Source organism: Platichthys flesus, chromosome 7 (assembly GCF_949316205.1).
Source record: "Platichthys flesus chromosome 7, fPlaFle2.1, whole genome shotgun sequence".
In the NCBI taxonomy this organism is placed as follows: Eukaryota; Metazoa; Chordata; class Actinopteri; order Pleuronectiformes; family Pleuronectidae; genus Platichthys; species Platichthys flesus.
Window position 1 is genome coordinate 1,999,055 of NC_084951.1, and position 22,448 is coordinate 2,021,502.

At 40.7% G+C, this 22,448-nt stretch overlaps 2 protein-coding genes across 3 annotated transcripts; both read right to left on the reverse strand.

The window, feature by feature from the left end:
* Positions 1-126: 126 nt before the first annotated feature.
* On the reverse strand, positions 127-21,301 carry stk38a (serine/threonine kinase 38a). 2 transcript variants are annotated; one of them, XM_062391821.1, is made up of 14 exons: positions 21,224-21,301; positions 13,169-13,306; positions 12,338-12,389; positions 11,922-12,044; positions 10,035-10,118; positions 9,815-9,938; positions 9,574-9,728; positions 6,701-6,812; positions 6,510-6,571; positions 5,292-5,409; positions 5,077-5,200; positions 4,769-4,864; positions 2,717-2,811; positions 127-2,626 (listed from the first exon to the last, which is right to left on the reverse strand). In XM_062391821.1, exons 2-14 carry the CDS (start codon positions 13,297-13,299, stop codon positions 2,490-2,492), a joined length of 1,413 nt encoding a protein of 470 aa, XP_062247805.1. In that variant the 5' UTR covers positions 13,300-13,306; positions 21,224-21,301; the 3' UTR covers positions 127-2,489. The 2 variants fall into 2 exon arrangements, with proteins under 2 accessions (XP_062247805.1, XP_062247804.1); XM_062391820.1 differs by having other exon boundaries at positions 127-2,811.
* Positions 14,019-15,575, reverse strand: LOC133956728 (E3 SUMO-protein ligase ZBED1-like). The gene has a single exon (XM_062391999.1). The coding sequence runs from the start codon at positions 15,573-15,575 to the stop codon at positions 14,019-14,021; it is 1,557 nt and encodes a 518-aa protein (XP_062247983.1).
* Positions 21,302-22,448: the final 1,147 nt, after the last annotated feature.

Sequence of the window (22,448 nt, forward strand, 5' to 3'; positions counted from 1 at the left end):
GGATGTGTTTGGGACTAATAAATGCATCTTAATCTTAACTGACTGGTTCGGGTTGACTGTTCCTCTAGGGGGCACAACACAGGAATTACAATGAAGACGATCAGATTTGAAGGAAGACACAACTCAATAAGTGCAGAGTAATTCATTGTCAAATAGCAAAAAACAAAAACAGCCACACGCCACAGAGAGAACAGTGGTTTAAATAATGTACACCCACATTCCCAAACCCCCCCTCACTTCTCACTCTCAGGTCACACGTGCTACAGCATACATACACATCTAAGCTTTGCATGTGGAGAACATAGCATCCTTTCTCCAGATCATGAAAACATCCACACGCACATCTGAAATCTCATTCACTCACCCACCAAGTGGCATCATGAAACCAGACCACATGCTCTGCTGCTGGAATCAGACTCATCTGTTGTCTGGTCCTAGCATGCGGAGCAGGAGCATTCCAATAATAGAGTCAAAGAAAAAAGCTCCTTGTGTGCTTTTCTACAACGTGTTACAACGTTCTGAGCTTCATCTACACACTACCTGAAGAGGCTTTTTACAACAGATAAGGAAAACCTTCAGACTGAGCTGGTGCATACAGAAGATCATGCCTTCCACAAACAGGGGAAACATGAGAAAAGCTTAAAACCAACAACAAAGAGAACTAAATGTCTTTTATTTTTACGGGAAAATCATAAAATACTTGGTCTGCTTTAAGTCAAAACTGTATTAAAAATTAATGTAAATCTTACAATATATATATATATATATATATATATATATATATATACACACACATATTTCAAAATGTGATTATAAACTAAAAACCAATATGATTCAATTTGGACTTAGTGAGTCAAAACTACAAGAGTTGCTTATAATTTGACTTAATGAATCTTTTTCGATAAATTTCAACCATGTAAGTGTCAATATTGTCAAATTCCAAAGGTTTCATATTTTCTCCTGGGAAAGGAGAAACTTTCTTCTAGTTGCACATCAGATCAGGACAAAGATGAAAATAAAGGTCCAGACTACTCACACAAACACCATTTTAAAAGGATTGTGGCAAAAAGAAAAGAGGAACTTCTTCTCCACGACTCCATAAAACTTAATCTAAATTCATTTTAAATGACAGCATTTTGGATATTGTGTTCACTGGAAAATGTTTAGCCCTGTGCTCCCAGATTTGAAATATCAAACATCCTGACCTCAGGAATGAACAATTATGCTTTTACATATCAAAATATATTAAAGAACTAAATCTCAACACACGGTTATCATCCAAAACATTTCAATGTCTTGTGAATGTAGCAGCTGAAGCAGAGGTGAAGAGGGAAAGGGGGGGGGGGGGGGCTAACATTAACAAGCAGATGTATTTCTCTTGGTCGAGGATCATTTGAGGCCATTTGTCATGGCCGACAATTTTGAATCTGGAACTATTGTCCCCGGTTTTTCTCAGGGTTACATCAATGCAGCAAGTCGATCAGCCGAGGAGCTGACACTTTGTCTTGGCGGCTGCAGTGAGTTCAGCAGTTTTTTATATCCAGTCATCTAGTTTAATTTCAGTTATAACGGAAGATGTACTGACGTATGACAAGTTTGTGGCATTAAAATATTACAATGGAGACATTTGTGGGGAAAGTTTTCTTATTGGTCGAATGAAAACACCAATCCAAACAAACCAATGGGCCTGACTTTAGTGATCAGACATCACATAAGGTGCTCAAGGTAAATTAACATAATGTCAAATGTAAATGTAACAAGACTCTTGTTTTGTTCCATAAAATGCATCATTCTCATATTCACACACTTATCAACGAGCAAATATTCCTAGTACTAGTCTATAAAAGGATAAAAAGTCTAAGTTTAAGGACGTGACGTGTCAGAGAGATGAAGCAGAAAGTCTTTGGTTGGATCGTCTGAAAGAGCCAGCAGCATTGAGCTCTTAGAGGAAACAAGAAACATTTGGACAGAATCCCTGAAGAGCACCTTATTCACTTCAAGTGACAGCTGAACGCAAAGTCTGAGTTGACAAGTCATCATAAAGCAAAGAGCGGAGTGGATGTCCTGGTTTAGAACAAGAACCCCTGGTAGGTGAAACAGACTGGTGCTGGTTTATAGAGAGGGAATGTAGATGATGCTGGTATCAGGAGTGAAGACGTCCCACTGCATCCACTGGTGGAAAAGGCAAGTGGAGAGAATCACAATCACTTTAATTCCACAGTTCTGTTCTCAGGTATAAGCAAGAAGTAGAGAGGTACCCTCGGAAGCATCAGAGAAAGAAGACCTGCAGAGATGAAGGCAGCAGTTCCTATGGTGGAAAGCAATGGATGTAATTGAGCCCCTTTATTATTAAGTCCTGTGACGAGAATCCTCATCAGTCAGGTACTGGTGAGAACAGGAAGCGTTTTCCTTTCCGGCCTGAAGTTCAGGGGTTTGGACGACTCATTCAAGGTTTCGTGGCGGTGTTGGATAAAGCCAGTTGAAGGTGCTCATCTCTTTCCTGACTTCATGTAGGACGGTATGGCTCCTCGGGCGGTCAGGCCTTCGAAGCGTTTGTATGTGTAGTTGATGAAGACCCAGTCCTTGTTCTTCAGGTCAACCTCAGTCTGGTTGGACACTGGGGTGGCTGGAAGATGAAGAGGAGGAGCAAGGTTTTCAAGCATTTCACAGCAGAGGCGTGGAATTTGAAATGTTTTCATCATGAACAGTACGGTACCTGTAGGTGTGAGGATATCGGAATCAGGGAACTCATCAAAATGGGAGGTGTCGTCGATGCTTTTGATCTCGATGGGAATGGCAGCAGGTCTCTCCCTGGAGAGCAGATCAGTCAAGTTAAAGAAGAGTCAGAGGGGGAAATGTTGCATTTGAGAACTTGGCGAGAACTTGGCGAGAACTTGGCGAGAACAGAGCTGAAATCAGCTATGATCTGACCCTGGCCTTCATAAAGCAGCTTCAAAGAACACGCAAACATTAGTACACAACTCATACATGACAGAAGGTCGGTGCTGGGGTTCACCAGTGGGATGCTCCATAAAGAGGCTCTTTTGAGTGAACGTATGATCAGATTTAGCCGTTTCTCATATTCTCTAGAGCAGTTGTTCTCAAAGTGGGGGGCGTGGACACTCTCCAGGGGGGACGCAATGTCACAGACAAAAAAAAACGACAGATGACCTGTCACTGGTTAGTGAAAGCTCCCTCAGTGGCGAAATGCTAGGGGCTGGACTGACACACACAAATCAAAAACTGTTTCGTTCCTGATCCACCAATCAAAAGAGGAGTGTTCATTGGAACGCAAGTTGCTCGGACGCTTCAGAGTATAAAAGTTACTGCAGGCATGGTCAGCATTCACCCTCACTGAGACGACACCCTGCAGAGTTTGTGCGATTGCTCTTGTTTCCTCTATAATTCAGATATTCATTGCTTTATAAACAGTCTTTTTAAAGACTCAGTCCTTCCTTAGTAATACCTTCCTGCACTTGCAGCAGGCCTATTCGTAGCCTAATCTAAGGAGTCATTTGCTCCACAGTCTTTTTTAGAAAGCTCATAGCTCCAAGAGCTAGCCTTCTAGCTAGCTAACTTCTTCCAACTGCAGCTATCCCTTTTCTCCATAACACCTACCTTTACATCTTCAATCATCCACCGTGTTGCAAAAAAATAAAACACCAGCACATTTTGAATACTATTCTGTGCTGTCCCTGTCTACATTGTGTACTGTTCATTTTGTTGGGAACCAATGCCTAGCACAGCCTTATTCATTATTCATGTGCCAGTCACTCACAGCCACACATACAAACACACTCACAAGACCACAATGTTGCAATTAGAACTTTATAAACATCACACACACTGTATCAGCAAACAAACACAACCATGGACAAGTTTCTGATTCGTAAAAGTCAGGCAACCGATGCGCCAGTTGTGAAGAAGCCAAAGCTTCGCAAATATGATGAGAGATATTTGCAGTTTGGTTTCACCGTCACTGGCAGGACTGAGCAGCGTCCTCAGTGTGTTTTGTGTGCCGAGGTGTTGGCAAATGACAGCATGAAGCCATGCAAATTTAAAAGGCACCTCGACACCAAACACCCTAACTTGAAAGAGAAGCCTGTGGACTTCTTTAAAAAGGTAAACGTGATGGCCTCCAGCAACAACAATCCACCAACTCCAAGCATAGCACTGTCCCCAAGCTATCTATCTGTCTATCTATATATTGTTGTGTAGTTGAGGGCGGTGGTGGCGGGCGGCGCGGGGGGGGCACTACACCTAACCAGCTTGGTGGGGGCCCAGCTTGCAAAAGTTTGAGAACCCCTGCTCTAGAGAGTAAAGGTAACCCATTACAATCAATTTAGAGCACACTCATCTTAACGGCTAAAAGGCAGAAAAGCTGTTTTCAGTCATGACCTCCGGAAAATTTCTCGGGACCGGAGTTTGTCTTTCAAATATGAAGAACGCAACAGTAGATTCTCCAGTTAGACGGGTTCACAACAACACAGGAATCTCCGGAGGATTCAGGCCAGGTGGTAGTAAAGCAGATAGAGGCAGGGCAGTTTTTACAATCTTTGGCAGGAAAAACTCCAAAGATTGTCCGGAGTCACTGACTACAGTTTGTGTTCTCTCTTACAGCCCCTCTAGATAATTTCAGGAGATTAGATTAGAGTTCAGTGCCTGAAAGCAACATACTGTCTCCAGTGGTCTAAGAAGTAGGGAAGATTTCACATGTATCAATGTGGTAAAGTAAAAATTAAGATGAGCGTATGGCAACGGTCCTTACCTGATATGGTCGTAGTCCACGCCCTCAAAGAAAAGATTGGACTTTATCTCTTCGACAGCTACAGCTCCGATCCTGTGCTCCTCCTCACAGCAGAACCTATTCATGACATGTGTTCACTTAAAATCATTCACACGCACCAGCTCATGCAAACTATTTCAGGTGTCTCAGATCTTTGTTCAAAACATAACAATGCATCCACCATAAATATACAAAACCAGTGTAAGCACTCATCAGCGTGTGACCATCGGCTGCATCAACAACTATAGTAAGTGTGAGAGGGGTTGGAGATGTCAAGAGGTATATCATACCTGAGGATGAGGTCTTTGGCCTTTTCTGATATGGGAACTTCTGGGGGAAAGGTGAGCGTCTCTCGCCAGTTCATCACTTTCCTGTACGTCTCCTGAGGCGTCTCAGAGCAGAACGGAGGGTAACCTGTGGATCACAAAGACCAGTCATCGTCATTCTGACCACATCTGCCCTAAGTCTTCCGGAGGTAAATGAGGTGGTGTGCGTGAGTCATTACCGATCAACATCTCATACATGATGACTCCCAGACTCCACCAGTCGCAGAGCTTGTTGTATCCATTTTGCATGAAGACCTCTGGAGCGATGTAGTCTGGTGTCCCAACTGTGGAGAAAGCCTGACAGGAACAACACAACGTTTGCTATGATGCTTTGTTATGAACATTGAGCATTTGTTTCTTCATCTGAGTTCAAGTGTCACATGAGACCGTTCTAGATTTGTGTTTCTCCCCTGTGCTTTTCTCACTGGTTTAAAATGGAAGAGAAAAGGTGACCAAAAATAAAATCTGAATTAAAAACCATTTAATCACAACTCTGATATTTCCAGTTCACTGTTAATCAAATTGGACCCAACCACACACACAGTCCTGAAGATATAAATTTACTTCTGAGTTGATAAGCATTAGCCTCAATTATTAAGCCTAAGTTACACTTTTTTTCAGTCACCCATTATTTTTTGAACAATTGTAATTATCAAAGTTAATATCAATCAGCATCACTCTTTGAACATGACTCACTGTGTATTTTTGTGTCTTGAAAAAAACTAATAGATACCTGCTTATTAAATAAGTAATTAATTACAGGATCTAAATGTTAGGCAGTCAGTCAACTGGAACTGTTTCTGAACTAACAATGTGTTAATCTCGACCGAGTTTTCTTTTGAGTTTCAATTATTATTAATGCAGGCTTAACCAAAATGTGTTTGGGAAAGAATTCAAAATGATATATAAAAGCCTGTTTAATTTGTATTCATATTTATCTCCTAGATAAATCATAATAATGGAATTCTACATGACGTTGGTATATTGTAAAGCCTGTGAAACAGATGTTGAAGTGTTGAGTCAAAAAAGTTAATATTTGTGGGGCTGGATATTTTCAAGATAACATTACTACAAAATAACTTGCCATGAGAAATTAACATGTTACTTTACAGGAATGTTTTCACTTAAAAAAAATGAGTTAAAGACATAAATAGAGACATATTCCAATCCACATCAATTAGGAAATAAATCGTAATATTAGCTGACTTATTGCATTATTCCCTTTTGTGAAAAACATTAAGGTGTCAGGTGAGGGTAAATTTACCCATATTTATTTTAAACTGTAATCTATAGGCTCATAAGTTCAATTCACAATCTTCATAAATGAAGATGAAAAGCCAGCTCTTGTTAAATATGACCAAAAGGCTGTCAAAATATGATCATATGATCAGACGTACCAGCTGCCTCCTGTTCCTTTTCCAGGTCTCTGCTTTCCTCTTGGAGTTCATGTTCTGGAAAGCTGTGGAGAGAGCGCAGCGAAATATTAAAACTGACACCCTTGTGTTGTTATAAGGACCTTAATGTGTAATGAATGTGAGCTGAGGTTGCGTGCAGTCTTTAGATGAAATAAAAGAAAAGGTTTACTGACTTTGCTTACTGAGGTCACTGGGCAGGCTGTGGTTCAGATTTTTGTAGAACTCAGTGCGGTGAGCCCTCTTGAGCCCAGTGCACAGACCAAAGTCAGACAGCTTCACGTGACCCTGGAAACACACGAAACACAATATTCTAACACTGAGGTCTGTATCACACAGTGCGAGCCCATAACCAAGTTCAGTACAGTGCTGCAAGCTAAGTCTTCAGTAAATGGTTTGTATTTATATAGCGCTTGTCTAGTTTTGATGGCCACTCAAACCTCTTTACAGTACAGTTTTACATTCACACACACATTCATACAGTGCATCTATTAGCAGCACTTTGTTGTTCTATGAGGGGCAATTCGGGGTTCAGCATCTTGCCCAAGGACACTGGCATGCAGATGGGGAAGACTGGGGATCGAACTGAAGACCTTCAGGTATGAGGACGACCGCTCTACACCTCACCCACAGCCAGCGCAATCATAAATATGTGTGTTTCATATGTAGACTGGTGGTAAGATGAGGGGCAGTGCCTCTCTCTATGTAGCTGATGGACAATGCTGGTGGCTAGCAGTGTGATTGCGAATATCACTGTCTTGTTGCGACTATGGGAAACTGTGTAACCCTATCTGCATGTAGCTTTGCAGCAGCATTTGTAGAGTTTGCCATCCCACAACCCAAGTAATGTTAGCTGCAGTCTGACTTTTTTATCTGTATCACGGTATATGTTTGTATATGTGTGAGGGGTCGTGTGAGGGGGCCTGAAAACAAGGGTCTGCTAACAGATTATTAACAGGATTATTTGGGCTGTTTAATTATTTGAATTACTCTGACAGGTAATGTTGCTTCCTTGTTAACTTAGCTAAAAACTAACGAAGATCTCTTCATTCTCTGTAATTCTTTAAAAACAAATAACTTACTGTCTCTAGTTTTTTTCAATGCTCTTTTTTTGATGATATTTTGCAATATTAACTGCTCAAAAAAATTAAGATTAACACTTTAATCACACATCAGATCTTCATGAACCAATTATTCAAGATAAAAATTACTTTTTAACAATTTTGTTTTGATTAACAAAACAAAATTATGTAACAACCATCAATGGAAACAAAAAGCATCAACCCATTGAGGGCTGGATTCAAAATCATACCAAAATTCAAAGAAGAAATGCATGAATTTTATCCCAGCAAAACATAATGTGACTCAGTAATATGTATGGCCCCCACGTGCCTGTATGCAAACCAGTGTCTCCCCCTTGCACAAAGGAGCAGATAGTGGTCCTGCTGTTGAGTTGATGCTCTTCTACAGCCCTGTCAAGCTCTCGTGGGTAACTGTCTCCAGGTATCTCCTCCATGCTTTTTAGACTGAGCTGGGACAAAGTGCAAACTGGACTACCTGTGCAACCCGATAGGGCTGCAGGTAACGCATCATGCTACCAGTAGTGACAAGGACACTAGCAGAACATTAAATTAGAGAAGATTCAGTCAGGAAGGATAATTAGAGAGCAGTTGTCTGTGGCAACACATGCAAAACCATTCTCTTTTGGGGGTTTTTCTTGCTTTTGCCTCTTGCACCTGTTCTCACTTTCATTTGCACCAAAGCAGGTGAAGCTGATTACTATCGCTTGTGCTTCCTAAATGCACAGATTGATATCAATGAAGTTTAACTGTCTTACTGGTTTTTTTTTTTATTAGAACAAGTTCCTTGACAGTGAGTCTCACATAGCATGTCGTACAATATTACAAGTGTAGACCAAATAAAAAGATGCACAAATGGCCGAAGGGTTATCCAAATGGGTTCACAGTTTCATATTCAATCCAGCTTGTCCAGTCAAATGTCAACAGAATGTTAATTTTAACAGATACATGTCCATCCGGAGTCTTAGGCTTGCAGTTAAACTTTCCATGAAGCTACAGCCTGAAGCCTCTGGGGCCACTGGTCCATTGTAGATGGGTGGGGCCTGATCCAGTTTAATGTAATAATTTTGTGGCCAATTAACATCATTACCCTGATCCTATACAATTAGTTTTTCCATAGCCCCCTTGAAGGTGTAGTTCCCAAAATCAGCTATTGTCATACTTAGCTATTACTATGGGTGTTTTAAAATATCTCAATCTTAGCTTCCAACTAAATTCTCTCCAGGCTGGAATACTTAAACATAAACATATTGCATTTAATATCATATTTAGTTTTTAGTTTCAGTTATCCCTTTCTGTGTTTCTTCAGAGGGAGTAATTGCTTTGCTGTGGCATTCAGTGCTCCAGTCCTTCTCCAGGATCACTTACTCTATCTTTACGTAAACACATGTACAGTGACATTAGCCATTTTCAGACATGAACTCTGGATAATGTCCGCAGAATTAAGTCCAGACTTTCACCTGAGTTGGTCTTTCACACATGAACAGCAGTGCAAGAGATACTCCGCTCTGACGCATTCATTACACAGGAATCTCTGGTGCATTCAGGTAAGGGGTGGTGCAGCAGGCAGAGGCAGTGTGTGGTATGGTGTAATAACTCTACTGCGGAGATGATGTGTTTTTGTATACAGCATATCAACACCGTCAGCAGACCTTGACATGTGTATTGCATCATCCTGAGATATTTGTTTTCTTTTAGTTTTTTCCATCTGTCTCATGTTAAAAACATCCCTCTGAGGATATCCTACTGTGTTCTCATGATAGCTCATTTAGACATAAGACACAAGAGTTTTTAATAGGCAGGCTGGCTGTGATCATCCAGGGAAAGTCCGGAGGCTTGGACATTTGCATTTTCACATACAGTCCCTTGCTAGAATGTCAGCAGGTTCTGCAGATTTGAGTGCATGCCCGGCAGAAGCTAAACTGATCTGTATCTAGTCTACTGAAAACAGTAAATGAAAACTGACTCACCCTGGAGTCCAGCAGAAGGTTGTCTGGTTTGATGTCTCGGTGGATGAACCCCAGCTGGTGGATGGAATCGATGGCCAGCACTGTCTCTGCTATGTAGAACTGAGTGGCTTCTTCTGTCAGAGTGTCTTTCTTCATCAGCAGAGTCATCATGTCACCTGCAGCACAGGAGCCGAAACAGTCAGATTTACAGTCAGGAGAAATTGATTAAAACAGATGAGTGTTGTTGGGTTAGAGGTCAAACCTCCAGGCAAGAACTCCATGATGAGGTAGAGGTTCATCTTATCCTGGAAGCTGTAGAACATCTTGACAACCCACAGACTGTCTGCCTCTACCAGAATATCGCGCTCAGCACGAATATGACCAACCTAACAGACAGGGACAACCAAAAACACAGGCGGGTTACAAAATGTCATTCACAAACAACAGCAGTAGTATTCCAGTTTGAGCATTTGCTGCCTCACCTGTTCTTTCTCCAGCATGTCAGCTTTACGGAGGATCTTCATGGCATATACATGACCGGTGTCTTTCTTCTGAACCAGACGGACCTAGAGGCAAACACAGTAAAGCTCAGACCACATCAACAGATGCTTAATCAGTGGAAAATCGTCTTTGGTCTCTCAACCAGTCGTGCTGCATTTTACACCGATCTCTTAGCAGTCTTATGTTTTTATCCTTATACTGACATGTATGATTCGAGGGAATGATTGCCAGTGTGTAACATGCTGTCTAGAGATTTTACCAGAAGATCTGTACTACAAATTTAGCATCTGCTTTAATATGATAAGTGGTCACAGTCCCTTCTGTCACAGAGTTATGTTGTCTAAAGAGCAGAAGCCGTTGTATCGGATCATAATGATGTCAGGGTCAAACTGACCTTAGACCTTTTGCACATAAAGTTATCATTTTATGTTCTAAAATTATGTCTTGAATTTTATGAATTCTTGCAACATGGCCAAAGATGCGCCTTGTGGTGTCACAGTGATCTCCGACCACTACATTCTAATCACTTTATTCAAGAGGCCATGAAGAAATTCCCTCAAGACAATCCTGAGTAATTATTCCAACCAGAATTGGATGGATGGGTGTACTGATGGCTAAATACAAGCAGTCAAAACATTTGACTTAATGAGGTGCTTAGCAGCTCTGACTTAACGATGCATGCTTGACTTAAAGCAATGCATGCTGGTAAGAAATTGTGTCCAACTATTACCGGTACTGCAGAACACAATGTCACATGACATAACTTGCAGCTGCAGGATGGCTGAACGGACAGGGATCCATCTCTAGTTAGAACTAGGGCTGCACTATATATCGAAAATCGATCGTTATGACGATATCAACGTGTGCAATAGAGGTATCGCAAAAGATGGCAAAAACTGCAATAAATGGTGTTTCATGCGCCACACAATCACAATCTCCATGTCAATATATTTGGTCAATCAGATGGAGCCAGTCCGCCTCCTCCAACAAAATGTAGAAACGTATGTCCTGAGTTAAATTCATCACTATGAGCGGTTGATTATATAAAATAAGTGTGTAGCTGTGTTGTGATCCCACAACCTGAGGGAAAGTAACTCTGCACAGACACACACTCCACTGCTGTGATTCTGCATTTTGCCTGAGTGGTTATATACAGTGTTGTGAAAAAGAATTTGCCCCCTTCCTGGTTTCTTATGTTGTTGCATATTTGTCACACTTAAATGTTTCAGATCATTAAACCAATTTTTATATCAGACAAAGATATCCCGAGTAAATATAAAATGCAGTTTTTAAATGAAAGTTTCATTTATTAATGGAAAAAAGCTATCCAAACCTACCTGGCCCTATGTGAAAAAGTAATTGCCCCCCATGATAAATTATCTTATCTTATCTTTGTCTAATATTAAAATTTGTTTGATGATCTGAATCATTTAAGTGTGACAAAAAATAAAAATCTGGAAGGGGGCAAGTACTTTTTCACAGCCCTGTATATATATTTTGTAATGAATCTTGACTTTCTATTGCTCGTAGCTTCAGAACTTCAGATGTGGCCGTGTAAGATATAAGACCAGGGGGGACAGTTGTGTAGCATGACATTGTTGGTATGACCTGAGTGTTTGTGTGTGTTGTCACAGATAAAAGAGTATCTTCTCTCCGTGCCACTGTGATCCAACAGATTCGCTACTGAAGGGGTGTTTATTATTAAGTCTAATGCGTAGCCTGTCCAACTGGACCATCACTTTTGATGATGTCATCAGTACTATCATCTACAGTTGTCAAACATAACAAATTCACCATATTAACAGCACGTGCAGGTTAAAATAAACTAGTAGCCGTTTTTTTTGCACTGTGTGTAAAAGGGTATTTACCTCTCCAAAAGCTCCTCGGCCAATCACCTTCAGGGACTCAAAGTCTTCCAGACCCAGGCGAGTTCGTTTCAGACGCAGAAACTCTGTCTCTTTCCTTGCATGCTGAGAGCGCCGAATACGTTTCTGCAGAGCCCAAACCCTACTTTTAAATATATATATATATATATATATATATATATACCAACCAACTACTTGTTGGAAAGGGGTAAAACCGAAAACACCTACATCGTTCTGATAATTAAAAAATCCAACACTTGTGAAGAAAGTCATAATGAATACTAAAATACTGTTCACTCAAAGACAACAAACATCAAGCACGTCACACTATTGTTTTAAACACTTTCACGAAAATCCTTTGACAGAGTTAACACATACTGCAACAGAGCATTGTGGGAAACCCTGCAGATGTAACTCACCTCTTCATCAGCCAAGCCCTCCTGATCCATCACTTTCTCCAGCTTCTGCTGTCTGGAAAGACAATTACTTGTGTTTTATAGCCACCAAATAGAGTATGCACCCCCCATTATATAATTTGGCATATAGCATTATATTATATAGAAATAAGGCAAAATCATAAAGACTTCACTGCCCCTTTGTGAAAAAATGTTTCCAAAAAGATTCCAAGCAAAAGGAGAGACAACACAACGGAGTATTGGCGCCATATTGAAGGACACATTTTTTTGATGTAAGAGTAATATTTTAATGAAAAAAACTATATATACCATTTCAAGGGAAAAAAAGAAGGAAATGGGCAACAAAGGGAAACCTGTGAAGGCCAAAGTTTCACTCGTTCTGATTCATTCATCGTTTAAGAACTACAAAACTATTTTGAATAGCACACAGATGTAACCTTGCCTTACAGTTGACCACTACCAAACGTTTCAGCATCCAAAAAAAGAGTCAATTTCCTCCAAGTCTGTATGGTTTTTCTTCTGAAGAGACACTTTCCTGCAAATATAAGTATCTCCATACCAAAACCTATACTAAAGTATAACCGTAGTATATAGTGCTGTCCTTGGTGCAGAACCTTGAGTTAAGGAGGTTAAGCTCTAGTTATATTAGGGTAGAATTTAAAGATATAGTTATTTTTCAGTTTCACTATAAGATAAAACGATAGTTGAAGAGTAAAGTGGATTTCAAACATTGGGGTCACATTTAATTCAGGCACATCTATCGGCAGCACTGCAAAAACTCAGCATGTAGCCATTTAAAATCCCATATTTCAATGTGAAAGTCTTGGACATTACCTCATCTCTCTCTCCTCATGTTGGGCAATAAGGTTGCTGTAGAAGTTCTCCAGGGTCACTTTGGCCATAGTGACCCGCTCCTTAGTGTGGTTACTCATGGAAGAGCATGAGCTCTGGCCGGTCATCGCCATGCTTTACCTTCAAATACATGAACACAACAAAGTGAGCTGAATGTCCACCATAAAGTACACAGTCCACCTTTTGTCAGTCCATATTGCTGCCACATAAGCTGAGCAAAAGTAAATGGTAAATGGTTTTGTATTTATATAGCGCTTTTCTAGTCTTGATGACCACTCAAACGCTTTACAGTACAGTTTTACATTCACCCATTCACACACACATTCATACAGTGCAGCTAGGGCTGCAACTAACGATTATTTTAATAATCGATTAATCGGTCGATTATTTTTTCGATTAATCGATGAATCGGATAAAAATAGAAACATTTGTAATTGCCGCATCTTTATTAAAAAACTGAACATTACTTTCTGAACATAAAAACAGAACATAAATTCACAGTAGAATGAAGTGAAAAAATAACAGGTTATTGCTTCAACGTCCCTGAGCTATTAAGTCATATTAAATAATAATAAAAATGGAACACAAAATAAAATACAATGTATGATATACATTTTTATATGTATATATAAATACAAAAAAATGAAAAGGCTACTTTCTTTTATAAAGTGAACAAACTGAGGTTTTCTGTTAGAACAATAAATAAATTATAAAAAATAAAGAAAAATGCAAACTACCAATCTGTCCACACTGTATTTGTTCGAACATTAACATTAACATTCACATTAACGCGGTCTTGCTTGGTGCTCTAACCAACACACAAACTCACTGTTCAGTTAACCGTTTTAGGCATGAACTTTGCATTGCAATGCAAAAATGTAAGCATGTCTACATGCTCCTTGCTAAGGCTGGCTCTCTTCTTTGAAGTCATGTTGCCTGCGGCAGAGAACAGCCGCTCTGATGGTGTTGAGGTGCCAGGGATACACAAGTAGGACTTGGCTAGCCTGGCCATTATCGGATATTTGTCCATGTTGTTTTTCCACCACTGCAATGGGTTTTCTTCCTTTGAAAGTTTCTTTTCTTCAAAGTATCTGAGGACTTCTTCCCGTACTTTTGTGTTGACATCATCATCTCCGCTTGATCCATCCCCTTCTTCACTGCTGGAACCAAGGAGTGAATCAAGTAGTGTGGTAGGAGGTGTTGATGCAGAAGCTGTATCGGAGGAAGTGTCGGGCTGCTGCAAATTCCTCTCCATCTCTCCAAGCGCCAGTCTTTGCACTTTGTTTTGAACACAAAGGATTTCTTCAGGGGAAAGAAACTTCAGTTTCCTAAACCTTGGGTCAAATGCTGACGCAAGAATCACTGTGTTTGCTGCTGTGTCTGAAAAGGTAGTCTCCCTTTTCCATCGCCCCTGGAGCTGATTGGTAGCAGTGACTTGAAAAGCGTGCAATGGGCCCGACTCGTAGGCAGCACTCTCGGTGGACATCAATAGCCCCTTCACAAGTGGAGGTATTGCAGATATTGTAGTGTATTTCTCTGCACTCATGAACACAGTGGCACATTCAAAAGGCTTTAGGGCTTTTAAAAGTTCTTCTAGCAGGATCCACTGTTCTGGTTTCAAATCAAGGTACCTTTTTCCTTTCTGTGTGACAGAGATGTCAGACAGTGTTGCTGTTACAGGCCATCTTTGCTCAATCAGTCGACTGACCATATAAAAGGTGCTGTTCCATCTTGTGCTTACATCTTGAACAAGGCTGTGCTCAGGTGTGGCCATCTGTTGTTTTGCTCGTAGCTTACCGCTGGCTAGCTCACTTTTTTTAAAATGTTCCACGAGACATCTTGCAGCCCCAATAGCCTTTTCAATGCTCGGATGCTTTAACGCAGCATTGATCACAAGTTGCAAGGTATGACCAGTGCAACGCACAGAGGACCACCCATTCTTCTCCTCCAGGATGCGTGCCGCAGCCACAACATTGGCACCATTATCATGGACTACGGCAATGATGTTGCTAGGAGGGATTTCAAACCTGGCTACAACTTCTTCCAACCATTCGGCGATGTTGGATCCAGTATGTCTGTCCTGCAGTGGCATGGTAGTGAGGCAAATTGACTTCATTTCCCAATCGTCTGTGATATAGTGACAAGTAACACCAAGGTAGGCCTGAATGGCTACACTTGTCCAAACATCAGTGGTGAGAGCAAGTTTGCTGTTGTTGCCGTTGTTCAAAGCAGTCTTCACTGCATTGAATGTCTGCTCATATTTTCTCTCCATAAGCCTAGTGAAATGGGTCCTTGAGGGAAGAGTGTAACCAGGATAGAAGGTGTGAATCATCGTCCTGAAGCCGTCATCTTCAACCATTGACAGAGGCCTCATGTCAGTGACTAGCATGTTAAGGACGCTATCTGTCAAGACAGATGCTTGCTGTGGTGTACATGATGTTCTTCCAATCAGGAAGCCACTCATTGTTGGTTGTTTTTTTCTGCAATGACAAAGTTAATATTAGTAAGTATGTAAAACAGCACGATTTAAATAAAATTAATATGCCTCATTGTTTTAGTTATTAATACTGTTATGTTGAGGCCAGTAAGTAACCCAAAGATCAATTACAGACAATACACATTTTTATAATAATGATTTATTTATTTATTTACACTCATGGAGGTTTAAGTAAAATGTAGTATGTAAGTTTATTATGTAAGTAAGATCGTTTTTAGTAATTTACAGATTAAGCTGTAAGTGCTTTAAAAAAATAAAATAAAGTAACAGACACACACACACACAAGCAGTCGGTCACTGAGAGGCTGCTCCACGAGAACGCTCTCTGCTTTCACTGTGTCTGTCTGAGCGACTGCGCGAGGCGGAGCTACGGATCGGTGCGCTATCTGGGAACACACACACACACACACACACACACACACACACACACACACACACACACACACACACACACACACACACACACACACACACACACACACACACACACACACACACACACACACACACACACACACACACACACACACACACACACACACACACACACACACACACACACACACACACACGAGAGAGTAGATGTTGTATGTTCTTACTTGGAAACGGAATAAATGTGAGCTTTTGTATTGACTTACCCTGCTGTCGAGCCCCCTTCCTCGTCATGGATGACTCCGACATGTTTTCTTTTGAGGTGTTGCATCATTACCGTGGTGCTTCCGTGCCACGCCATTTTGCTTTTGCAAAGATTGCAACAAACACACTTTTTAGTTTTATGCAGTGTGAAGTGCTCCCACACTTTGGATGATTTCGGTCGAACCCCCTCCGCCATCTTTTATGTCCAAAAATAAAAGCAGTGGTCGCAAAAGGTCGCAAACACTAAAGCGCTTGTAGGCTCGCTGTGGGCGCGCATGAAGCATGTACCTGCCGGCGTCAGTAAACAGTTCTGCGCCTACGAGTGACGTATTAATCGCGCGACTCAACGAATCGATGACTAAAATCGTTGGCAACGCTTTTAGTAATCGATTTTTATCGATTTTATCGATTCGTTGTTGCAGCCCTATATTCGCAGCACTTTGTTATTCTATGGGGGGCCATTCAGGGTTCAGCATCTTGCCCAGGGTCACTTCAGCATGCAGATGGGTCAGACTGGGGATCGAACTGCCCACCTTCAGGTTGGAGGACGACCACTCTACCCCCTCAGCCACAGCACTGTACCATTGAGATGAAAGACGCTGGATGAGGTAATGGATTGCTGTTAGAAGCAGCCGAGTAGGCTGCAATGTCTGCTCTATTAAATGTAATAAATACAATGCTGGCTACCCAGAGAAAGAGGAAGGAAAGCTATGGGCTCTGCTGCCTGAACAGAGCAATAACATTGTGACATGCAGTTATGAAGAAATAATGACGAAATTGGATTTGTGCAATGCTAGCAGATTCCATATTTGAGGCAGATGCAATTTAAGGGAAACTGAGCTCCTATTTGAGTCTACATTTACACTGTAATCTAATCGCATACTGCAGTCAATACACTCACATGTAGTACATTCTGTACTGTACAGAGTATCCTGATTGGTATAGTGCATACATTTCCAACAGGGTAATGTCTCAAATCAAGCGTTGGTTGTGCATTCACCAGAGTGGACGATCACAACATGCGTTCACAATTTTCAGCTATCTACAAATATTTTCACGCCGCTTCAGACATGTTTTTTGTGAGTTGCCCTCATGGAACTAAAGCTGTAAACTGTGCAAGAAAACATCTGGTGTGGTGCATTATTCAAAAGGTAATAAGGTAGAGCTGTCACAATAACAAATATTGTTGCACGATATTTTTCCCAGAAATTATTGTGATAAATTATATTATTGTCATCATTGTGAAACAGTTTTAAACCACTATTATAATGAGAATATTATAGCATAATCATGCAAGTACATCCTTTCAAAGATAAATGAACTTAATTCTGGCAAAAAAACAAACCATTTAAATGTTTGGCACACCGGTGCGACCAAAGAAAATGTTAAGTTGCACTTCATAGACTTTTGGTCGCACGTGTCACACTCAGTGGTGTATAAAGTACTTGAAAGCCATACTTGAGTAAAAGTACAGATATCTTACCTGAAAGTGACTCCGGTAAAAGTAAAGGTCACCCGTAAGAAAATGACTTGAGTAGCTCATATTAAATCTACTTAAGTATCAAAAGTATCAAGTGTTGAAATCTACTTAAGGATCAAAAGTAAAAGTACAAGTACCAATCTTAAAAATGCAAAGTGCTTTTTATGGTAGGCCTATATAGACACAAAACAACCAAAAATTCTTCTCTTCAGGCTTTATTTCTACTGACTGAAAAATTATAAAAAAAATATACATATAAAGTATAATTTTACATTTCAGTAACAAGAATGATACACAATGCCCATTATGATCACAGCAAAAGGAAACAAGTTCTAGAAACACATAATAGGATAGTTCTCCTCTTTTGTTTACAACCTGCACAGTGTTAGTACAGAGAAGAAAACAAAATCACAGGACACATTCTAGTTTTGCTGCAGGCTAAATTTCAGACAGAATAATAAAGACTGAACTGAGCTCCTGCATGAGCATCTGGATAATTCTAAATGAATGGGGAATGTGCTCGCGTTGATTAAGTACCTGCCCTTTGTACACACATCACTACTACCCATTGGATGGTTTAGTGAGGTCCTCGGATCGGACCTGGCGGAGCGCTGAGAGGACGATCAAACCTGACTATCTAGAGGAAGTAAAACTCTTAGCAAAGTTTCTGAATGTGAACCTACGGAGGGATCATTACCGATACAGCCTGCTCGACCCTGGTTGACCAAGGCAACCTGACCAACCTCTGGATCCTAGGGTCTTGCGCTGCCCCCCTGGCGGCAAACACACCGACAGACCTGCACATCTCCCGATGCAGCGGGCACACGAGTGAGCGAGAGAGAGGTGCGCCGTGACTAAAGCCCATGTTGCGTCAACCTCTGCTGCTCAAGTAACAAGCCAGTTTTGAGAATATAAGAAGTAGAAAGTACAGTAATTTGTGTTCAATGTATCGAGTAAACGTAAAAAATCGTCAGGAAAATAAAAAGTCAAGTAAAGTACAGATATGTGAAAAATCTACTTAAGTACAGTAATAACGTATTTGTTCTTCGTTACTTCCCATCACTGGTCACACTCTGGTGCCCTGCATTGTCTAACCCATAGCAGCCCTCTACAAAATCATTTGTCCTGCTACAGATTCATTAAAAGCTAAACAAATGTGTACACTCCCCATAATAAAACAAAAGATTCTAATGGGATTTGGATTACTTGTGGTGGGAATTGTTGGGTTCCTCTTTAATATTGTCAGGTCAGTAATGTGTATTGTGATTCTTAGCCGTAAAAATAAAATTTAATTGAATAACTATAGTATTTTATGCTGTTGCTTCATTGTAGAACTATGTCTCACTGGCCCTGTTCAGACCTGGTATCAACATCCATCCTGAAAACTCCCATCAAGTGGTCAGCTCTACGTTTGTCATTTCACACCCGACAGTAAAATGTATCCTGAATGGGTCTTCTGTGACCACTTGTGATTGGATCTAACTTCCCTGCTCGCAAATAATCACAAATGTCCTGTGTTCACATAGACTTAATTATACTGTTTTTATCCAGTCTGAGTACAAAGGTGTGTCTTATGTCAATTTGTCCGTGTGCATGAGTGAGATAGAAAGGAGGCAGTGAATATAGCTCATACAGCAATACTGTCAAGAAAAGAGTTTATCAATTTAAGGAAAGTGTCTTTATGTGGTGAACAGTGTTGATATTGTGGTAAATCGATGTACGGTCACTGCGAAACGATAAAGTTTGTTTGATTAATAGTGAAATGGTAGCAGGTTGGAAGATGCAGTTAATTAGGTGGTCTTTCCTGGCCCAGGACGGTTTGATGTCCACACAGCATAATCAATGTGGTCAGATGCGTCCCGGACCATCTCCAAGTGATTGGATCTTGGAATGCACTTGGGTGCATTGTAATTAGAACTGACCATTTATGATCACATCTCTGAAGACAGGTGTTAATACCAGGTATTGAATCAGATATAATCTGTCATGATCTTTTTTCAAATTGCATTTTTACTCCACGGAGAGAAAACAAAAGACAAACCTGGATTGATCTGTCCAAAAATCCAAGAGGATTCTCCCTACCCTGTCTAGTGCCCCTGAGCAAGGCACCTTACTCCCCCTACATCTGCTCCCGAGCGCCTTACATGGTCGCTCACTGCTCTGTGTGTCCTGAACCAGAATGGGTCAAAAGCTGAGGTTAAATTTCCCTACATGCATGAGTATGCCTTTGCATGTCTGTGCATGTGTTTGGGACTAATAAATGCATCTTAATCTCAATCTTAATATTTCTATCAAACATTAACGACCAATTAATTTAACTAAATCATTTCATGTTTCAACTTTCATAAAGGTGATGGAAATAATAATTGTGATATGGAATATACTGTTATATAATTCAAAACTCATTATAGAGAGAAAACCTGATACAGTTACGACCCTACATAAAATATGGGGATGTTTCGTTGTCACAAAAACCTTTACAATGGGGGTTACATGCAAATTATTTTGGTGGTGTCAAGCTTCCCGAAATAGAAACCATGTGTTTGTCTTCATACTGAACCGCCTCATATTAACCAGTGAGCAGTTTCATTTTAAGAAGAACGAGCAGTTATTATCTTCAGCCTTGTATTGATGATAATCTAAACGCTTGTAGCGTTTCATGCCACCTGACCTTAGGTTTAGGTAACGTATTTTGTACAGAATTTAAACGAGGGCGCATCGTGTCGTTCTCCATAAAGAAATATAGTGTTGCTAACTATTTAAAAAACATATAGTGAAGCTAATTTTGCTCAGCTCTGTGAACCAGTCAGCGTAAACACCACATCGCCTATGAAGTTGTTTCTCTCGGTTGCAACGTAGCCATTCATCACCCACAGAACAAGCAGATACGAACTTAACTTAACATGTAAGGTGCTTAAACGTTATCTTGGCTCAAATATGATATATGATGGTAGGTTTACGCAGCTCCCAATATCCAATAGCCTTATAAACAACAACTTTAACCAGCTAACTTCAGTTAGCTTGCTAGTTAGCTATTAAAGTTCCTGACTGGGTGAAGTCAGAAGATAAAGTATGACACTAAACCGGAAACCATATTCAAAATAAAACTGACCCAGAAGGACAGTTTCTCACCCGTTAGTTATTAGGAACTTTATTTTGAAAGCTTTCGTCGGAAAACCTCGATCTTCACTTTCACGAACTTGACAACCCGAAGTTACCCAAAGCAAACAGCAAAGGGAAAGTTAGCTCGCCAACGTTAGCCACTTCTCTGCTAAAACACCTCGAGTGGTCTGTTTTCAAATACAAGGTTGTACGGTAGTGTATCGACAGTTAATTTGGTGTAAAGGTTAAAGAAAGAAAACAGCCGACATGTTGTCCTTTAGTCTGTTTGTTGCGTATTTTCAGAGTTGTCTTTGTTCATTACCTTGGTCGAAGGTGCGGTGCCTGCCGTCTCTTCCTCTGTGTCACTGAATGCTGCGTGTCACCATCATTCACAACTCAGCATGACCCCTAGTGGCTAAACAGTGTCAAAGCAGCACGCCTGACTGAAAAACTTGGAGGTGGAACCTCAATTAACATAAGAATCAAAAGCAGCAGTAACTCAATTGAGTTTACAATAAGTCACTGCTGGTCATTAGAGGGTGATAGTGTATCAACCCCTTGATCTACAAAATGAAATATAGATAATTATGAATCATGATTGTCATAATCTTTTTAAGAATAGTTAAATTAATTTGATTTTCATAATTCTGCCTCGAGATGGTTCCCTACCTTTGAATATCCAGTTGTCTGCAGCAGGTTCAGAGTAGTGCTGCCTCTTTCAGAATGATTTCAACCAGATCAGTCATTGACTGTGAGGCTCTTCATTCAGATATCAGGTACTCCAATTTTTGAGTATGGCGTACTACATAAGCCTGATATAAGATGTACTATGTACTACTAGAACCTCAATGGGATGAGGACATCTAAATGCACTGACCAAGCTTCCCATGGGCAGGGCACATGCTTGCTTGTAATGAGAGGGTAATGATCACTTTGCTGCTATGAATGGGAGATGTAATTAAAACAGTGATTAAATAGTGGCATGCCACTGTAGAGCCCAAATATTTTATGTTTACACATTGAACAGGTTAGAATCCACCAGGCGACCTCCGACACGCGATCCACAATCGCAATGCATGATGATGTGCCCACAGCTGCGGCCCTGGATCTGCGGGCGACAAGGCAAAGGGACTCCGGGGAAGGGGAACAAGGGTCCGAAATATTGTATTGATGTGATATGAATTACTCTGATGTGATAAGGATGGAGAAGAAGAGAGCTGGAAAGAGAAGCTCCGTGTGTCATGGGTCATAAATTCCCCTTGCACCATAGCGTCATCAGGTGTTTTTGCCTTGTAATCAATGAAACAATGATACGGGCCGAACTTGAGGGTACACTGAGGCTCAAGGTAAATCTGACTGGCTACTGGTTTGTATGGCAGTACTATGAAAACCATGTGGCCCACTCAGTAGATCAGACATCAATACCTCTATGCCTTTTTGAACTAAACGCTTTCTATTTTAGAACAAAGGTTAAGTTCTGCCACACTAATTAATGCATACCGCCAGTGGATGTTATCAACCTTCTAGACCACGATCCACCATCCAGA

What these genes read in the sequence shown, in the direction of transcription:
- LOC133956728 (XM_062391999.1), bottom strand. Translation starts at nt 15,575, where the DNA reads ATGCTAGTCACTGACATGAGGCCTCTGTCAATGGTTGAAGATGACGGC.
- stk38a (XM_062391820.1), bottom strand. Translation starts at nt 13,299, where the DNA reads ATGGCGATGACCGGCCAGAGCTCATGCTCTTCCATGAGTAACCACACT. An exon ending in ACCTTCTGCTGGACTCCAGG is followed by an intron (nt 6,813 to 9,573) that starts GTGAGTCAGTTT and finishes GTGTGTTTCCAG; the next exon opens with GGTCACGTGAAGCTGTCTGA. An exon ending in AAAGGAACAGGAGGCAGCTG is followed by an intron (nt 5,410 to 6,509) that starts GTACGTCTGATC and finishes TGTTCCTGTCAG; the next exon opens with GCTTTCTCCACAGTTGGGAC.